At 39.7% G+C, this 6980-nt stretch overlaps 1 protein-coding gene across 1 annotated transcript in view; it reads left to right on the top strand.

Annotated features, from left to right (window-relative positions):
- si:ch211-153f2.3 (protein FAM167A) overlaps positions 1 to 2882 on the top strand; it is a 4938-nt gene extending 2056 nt beyond the window's left edge. The window contains exon 2 of the mRNA XM_021560636.2: positions 1615 to 2882. Coding sequence (XP_021416311.1) covers positions 1615 to 1740 — 126 coding nt within the window. The 3' untranslated portion in view covers positions 1741 to 2882. The remainder of the gene's footprint in view (positions 1 to 1614) is intronic.
- Positions 2883 to 6980: the final 4098 nt, after the last annotated feature.

Raw genomic sequence — 6980 nt, 5'->3', positions numbered from 1 at the left:
AGTATCAGACCACTGCAAATCTACCAAGACCTGGCCGTCCCTCTAAACTTTCAGCTCATACAAGGAGAAGACTGATCAGAGATGCAGCCAAGAGGCCCATGATCACTCTGGATGAACTGCAGAGATCTACAGCTGAGGTGGGAGACTCTGTCCATAGGACAACAATCAGTCGTATAATGCACAAATCTGGCCTTTATGGAAGAGTGGCAAGAAGAAAGCCATTTCTTAAAGATATCCATAAAAAGTGTCGTTTAAATTTTGCCACAAGCCACCTGGGAGACACACCAAACATGTGGAAGAAGGTGCTCTGGTCAGATGAAACCAAAATTGAACTTTTTGGCAACAATGCAAAACATTATGTTTGGCGTAAAAGCAACACAGCTGAACACACCATCCCCACTGTCAAACATGGTGGTGGCAGCATCATGGTTTGGGCCTGCTTTTCTTCAGCAGGGACAGGGAAGATGGTTAAAATTGATGGGAAGATGGATGGAGCCAAATACAGGACCATTCTGGAAGAAAACCTGATGGAGTCTGCAAAAGACCTGAGACTGGGACGGAGATTTGTCTTCCAACAAGACAATGATCCAAAACATAAAGCAAAATCTACAATGGAATGGTTCAAAAATAAACATATCCAGGTGTTAGAATGGCCAAGTCAAAGTCCAGACCTGAATCCAATCGAGAATCCGTGGAAAGAACTGAAAACTGCTGTTCACAAATGCTCTCCATCCAACCTCACTGAGCTCGAGCTGTTTTGCAAGGTCGAATGGGAAAAAATGTCAGTCTCTCGATGTGCAAAACTGATAGAGACATACCCCAAGCGACTTACAGCTGTACTCGCAGCAAAAGGTGGCGCTACAAAGTATTAACTTAAGGGGCTGAATAATTTTGCACGGCCAATTTTTCAGTTTTTGATTTGTTAAAAAAGTTTGAAATATCCAATAAATGTCGTTCCACTTCATGATTGTGTCCCACTTGTTGTTGATTCTTCACAAAAAAATACAGTTTTATATCTTTATGTTTGAAGCCTGAAATGTGGCAAAAGGTCGCAAAGTTCAAGGGGGCCGAATACTTTCGCAAGGCACTGTATATAAACTGACAAATCAAATTTCAATATTCATGTTTCTATTTGTCAATATTCATAAATAAATGTAAGAAAATGCTTATTGAAATCAAAATAAGACTCAAATACCTTACAGAGCAAGTGGTAAATCTTGATATGACATACTGTACATGTTTGCTTTTTAGCCCCTACAGATAAAACGTTACAGAGTTTTAAAGGAGGCCTTAATAAGGCCACAATTGATTAAATATGCCAACTTGGATGAATAATTTCTCAATTATGCTCTTAGATACAAATGTCAAATATATGTCAACAATCGATCCTCCAACATACCATTCGATGGATTAAATCTGATGATAATCCCAAAAGTCATGGGAGGAATCACTCAAAGGCCTTGTTAAGGTGTGCCAATATAGTGCAAATAAAGAAACCACATACAAATGAATGAAAGTCTGCCAATTTGATCAGAATGGACTATTCTTCACCTGCATGAATGTGTGTGTGTTTGATCTGAAAATATGATCTATTCTCCCATCATTACCATGCAGCTGGAAATGCGCTCTCAGGACCAACAGCTGGCCCAGACCCTGCTGGGACTCAACAATGAGATCCAGAGACTGAGGCGGGAGAGTATGTCTGGGGCTCTGGAGCCGGAGGGGGGTGAACACCACTAACCAACCCCACCCAGTGCACCTCCCCTGGGGGAAACATAGAGTGAGGGTGGAGGTTTCCTGCTGGAATTTTCTGGAACCCTGTCTGAATCCATGACCAGACTATGTCCTTTGGCATTTCTAAAACAGATACGTGGAAGTGTTACACAAACGAGACCCTTGGAATGAGGATTCCCTTGTAAAGGTCACATGGCATGTTTGATGTTGGCTATGAGGGACCCAATGGACTGGATAGGATTTGATGAGTCATAGTCATAAGAATGTTTCAAACTTTTGAGGTAGTGCATGCATTTTCAGTCCTGTGTCATTCACCAAGTGAGATCCAAAGCGAACATGTTATCATTAAAATTATATTATTTAAGACAAAACAATCCGTATTTTGAGGGCCTAGTTTTTCCTTAATACAGTGGCCTGAAACTCAGGTTTTTACAGGTCACATCAGGCCTATAAATCGCATTATGCTGTTTTGCAAAGTGATGTGTTACTCCTAGAATTCTTCAGAATTTTTAGTCACCCACAAACTGCATTCAGAATGATTGCCAGTGTTAGGAAGACTAAGGGGGTATCACACTGAATTGGCTTGGAGCAGTTTTTCCCGAACTCTGGTGCGTTTACCCTCTTAGTTTTTTTTTGTTGTTTGGTTTGTTCTGGTGTGAACACTCTATCTGCACTAACGCACCGTGGTTCGCTCAAAAATGTTGGTCTCTAATGCGATTAATTTCGTACTGAGAACGCAGTCTGGACCAAACACAGGAAAATAACCACAGACACGCACTATTATTGGTTGTTTGACTGCAAGCATTTGATGAAATGCCCGCAAGATCATAACTTGAAATATCTGACACATTCTGTGTGTAGCAGCGCATCCGATGCAGATTAGTGGAGACTGGAGCTATACCGGAGATAGATGCTACTGAATATAGTCTATTCATTTAGCCTATTCAGTCACAGTCGGAGCGGCTATTGTGCTGTTTCCTTCCGCATGTTGTTGGAAGACCAAAACAAAAGTAATATGAAGATTGGGACACATACAGTGGGGCAAAAAAATATTTAGACAGGACCAATTGTGCAAGTTCTCCCACTTAAAAAGAGGAGAGAGGCCTGTAGTTTTCATCATAGGTACACTTCAACTATGACAGACAAAATGAGGAAAAAAATCCAGAAAATCACATTGTAGGATTTTTAATTTATTTATTTGCAAATGATGGTGGAAAATAAGTATTTGGTCACCTACAAACAAGCAAGATTTCTGGCTCTCACAGACCTGTAACTTCTTCTATAAGATGCTCCTCTGTCCTCCACTCGTTACCTGTATCAATGGCACCTGTTTGAACTTGTTATCAGTATAAAAGACACCTGTCCACAACCTCAAACAGTCAGACTCCAAACTCCACTATGGCCAAGACCAAAGAGCTGTCAAAGGACAGGCCTCTCTGGGAGAACTTGCACAATTGGTGGCTAACTAAATACTTTTTTGCCCCACTGTAAGTGATGCTTCATGATAATCATAGATGGATATAACGTGAGCATTTTTTGGCCTATAAACAATTGACTTCAATGGACACATCCCACTGAGCACACACTGCTTGAATCAACGTTGTTTCCACATAATTACATTTAACCAACTTGGTATAGACGTTGAATTTACGTCTGTGGCTAGTGGGGTGGTTTTGTTTAGGAATTATAGTTAATTTGACATTTGGAAATGTTAAACCAACTGGACAAAAACAATAAAAAAAATACAATGTAACAAATAATCAAACTCTGATTCGAACTAAAGCTCAAAACGAAGTATGAAAATACCCAAAGATATGAGACTAGTTAAATCATCTAAACTGGAACAACCGTTTAAGTAACGGGTACAATGAGTAACAGATTGGATTAGTTTAGAAACATTTATGTCATTTATATTTGAGTAGCATAAGATTAATTAATCAATTAGAAAACATAGGTATTGAAAGAAACAATAAAAAAAAATCTAGCTGCAATAGAGCATGCTGGGAAATATGATAATAAAGGCCTTGGTTTTGGTTTAATGCTGGTTATTAACACCAACACTGGGTTATTTTACACCAATAACTGTTAATTTAACACTTACAGAGGTAATTTAACTCCCTAATCAACACTAGAACTGTTACACTGAAAAATGTAACACTAAGTTACACTAGCCAATTTGCTGTGCAGAAGCAACAGATTTTAAAAAAATAAAGAATAAATCATGAATCTTAAAGTCTCGGTAACAGTTGTGTTTTTGACTTTGATGTTTTCTGTTATGACAGAAATATATGTACAGTGCATTTCAATTTTGAGTTCTTTATTGTTCTGGCATACTATGTACAGTACCTGTCCCAAATGCAGTTACAGTAGCAAGGATAAACACATCCACTTGTCCACTAAACATTAACATAATAAGTGTTGTCACTTTATCACAGATGAACTCCTTTTGAACTCAGTTGAATTGGGAACTTGGGGGAGCATCCTATCTTGTTCACTTTGATGCCCTTTTTTCGAGATTTTTTTGTTAACTTGACCATTCATTATGTTGTATGAGTCTGCTGGGTCGGCCAACTTGAACTACTGCAAAAGGCCAAACTGCAAAAGGCCAGCTCAGTCTAAGGTGTGTTGTCATTCATTATAATAAGTACATACACTGTATGTTAGTGACATTCATGTTTTAGTCTATTGACATCGGTGTTCAATTACAGTGTTGTACAACAAATCACTATATACGGTATGTGAGTGGATGATAACTGCATATTAATTAGACCTTCGAAAATACTGTATTTCAGTAATGACAGACATTTTCAAGTAATATGGAAGATCGTGAATTGTCGTGATATTTAAATCGCTTTTATAGTCACTATTACAAGAGTTTTTACAAATCCATTGTTGAGACATCACAGTCAATATACTACTGTAAGTAATGGATATTCTCTCTTAAATGTACTATTATACTGTTATGACCTTTGTACAGGGATAGCAGCTGCTGTTGTTTCTTCCATCTAGTTAGAGTTGAAAAGTTACACAGCTTACTTAGTAAGTGTAAGCTCTGCAGTCTGTCAATTGTCTCATGAAAATATATTTTTCTCTCACATGCAAACACTCGTGCACACAGACACACACATCGACACACACACAAGCGCGCACACAGACAGACAGACAGACAGACAGACAGACAGACAGACAGACAGACAGACAGACAGACAGACAGACAGACAGACAGACAGACAGACAGACACACACACACACAAACCCTTATTCAACTTCCTAACACAATAAGGCATTAGGCAAATATGATTGCCTTAGGTCAATCTAAGCCTTAAATCTATATATTATCTTTAGGTTCTATATGGAATCTATTGCAGCCTATTCAAAATATATGCTTGTGTGATTTTCTTTGCAAACACGGTGACAATAGAATAGATGATACTGTGGTATATGACGGTGACATTGACCTACACATTGACCACGGTTGGTCCATAAGAGACTACTGTTTGTTGTTTTATTAAGGCAAGGAGCTTCTTCTGCTGGAAGTCCTTCTAGGTAGAGATGACCCCAGAGGAGGTGGAGTCATTCTAGTGGACAGGCAAGATATGGAAAAGCCCACTTCCCCTGAGCTGGAGTAAACACTACTACCACTGCCCCCTGCCTCACTACCAAAGTCCCAGCTCCCTTCCTCCTCTGTCTCGTCATCCTCCTCTTCCTCCTCCTCTGCTTCGGCACACTCCAGCTTGAGCTCTTGTATTCCAGCGTGAAGGTCCATCAGCTGTCGTATCAAGGCCTGGTCCTGAGATCGCATCTCCATCTGTAAAAAAAAGTTAGGATTGTTCAATTAAACAGAGTGACACAGACATAACAAATAAACAAACAAAAATAGATGTAAACAGACATGTAGATACAGACATGACAATATGGGCACATAAAAGAGGCAGACAGACACAACACCATTTCAAAAACAGTTGGTTTGGTTGTGACATACGGTATTCATAAGCAAATACCAACTGTTACAAAAAAACAAATGGCTATCAAAAATAAGACTAGACAGCAGTTACAGCTGTCAAGTAGTATAGAAAAAATTGCTCGAAACACAGAACCAAATGTTATGTAATGAAAAGAACCAGTGCAGGCTACTCTAGGCTACTGAGTTCTAGGCCTAAATCTCTCTTTTGGAACTGCGCTGCAGCTTCCTTTAGTCTCTTTTAGATGATGAAGTTCACGTCCTTTCCCTGACATAACCTGGTTAAACCATTTCAGTTGAGCGCTGCCTCTTTCAGATGTAAATGCTTTTCTCTCTTTCTTTCTTTCTTTCTCTCTCTTTCTTCTCTATTTATGAGAGCCGGTCTAATTGCCCTCATTTTGAGAATAGAATACACAGAATTCCACCAAATTCGCCAAGTCCAAGTTTGTCCCAGGGAGAGGAATGTTCGAACAAAAACCAATCATGACCAGATCTGCATTTCTTTCTCTGTTAATTACAGCCTCAGACTGGGATTGGGCTCCGACTGAAAGGATGCGATGTGGCTTTAAAAGCTTTGTTTCAAAGAGGGATAAAAGAAGAAACATCAACTTTCCTTTGAGTGAAGTTTGAGCATTGGGCTTCCTGGGGGGTGATATCCCCTCTCGACGTGTGTTTGTGTGTGTTCTGTCTGTATGTCCTTTGCACAGCCATTGCAACAGATCGAACTATGTCTAATGTACCATGGTGGACAGTAAACAAGCACTGGTTCTTGCTGGGGTTCTTGCTTTCTCTTTTAAGAGAACAACTGAGTACTGGGCCATGAGACTTGATAAAAGGTGATGGTTCTAATTGGTGGAAGTCACTTCTATTTGGGCTGGTTTGTGGTTATGTTTGTCTGAATACTGGACAAAGAGACTGGACCTGGGAAGGTTCCCACTGCATCTGCACAAACCCACGTCTCATGACATCAAAGGCCAGCAATCATTGGTCACTGGGAAGTGTAAATTGGATAGAGTTTACATGGGTGTCTTTTGTGTTGGAGGTTTGAGAATGAAAGAGGATGGAGGGCTGATAGTGTAGATGGTTTAATAACATGTCTCTTATGGACCAGTGGATCTATATGAAACATTTTGGCCATAGGGCAGCAGGTACAGTACCAGTCCAAATTTTAGACACACCAAACTGTTAGTCCTACCAAGCACAAACCAGATGGGATGGGTATGTCTACAGAATGCTGTGGTAGCCATGATGGTTAAGTGTGCCTTGAACTCTAATTAAAATCACT

This window comes from Oncorhynchus mykiss, chromosome 32, assembly GCF_013265735.2.
Source record: "Oncorhynchus mykiss isolate Arlee chromosome 32, USDA_OmykA_1.1, whole genome shotgun sequence".
Taxonomy (NCBI): Eukaryota; Metazoa; Chordata; class Actinopteri; order Salmoniformes; family Salmonidae; genus Oncorhynchus; species Oncorhynchus mykiss.
The sequence above is the reverse complement of the archived record's forward strand: the minus strand, read 5'-3'. Positions and strand labels throughout refer to the sequence as shown.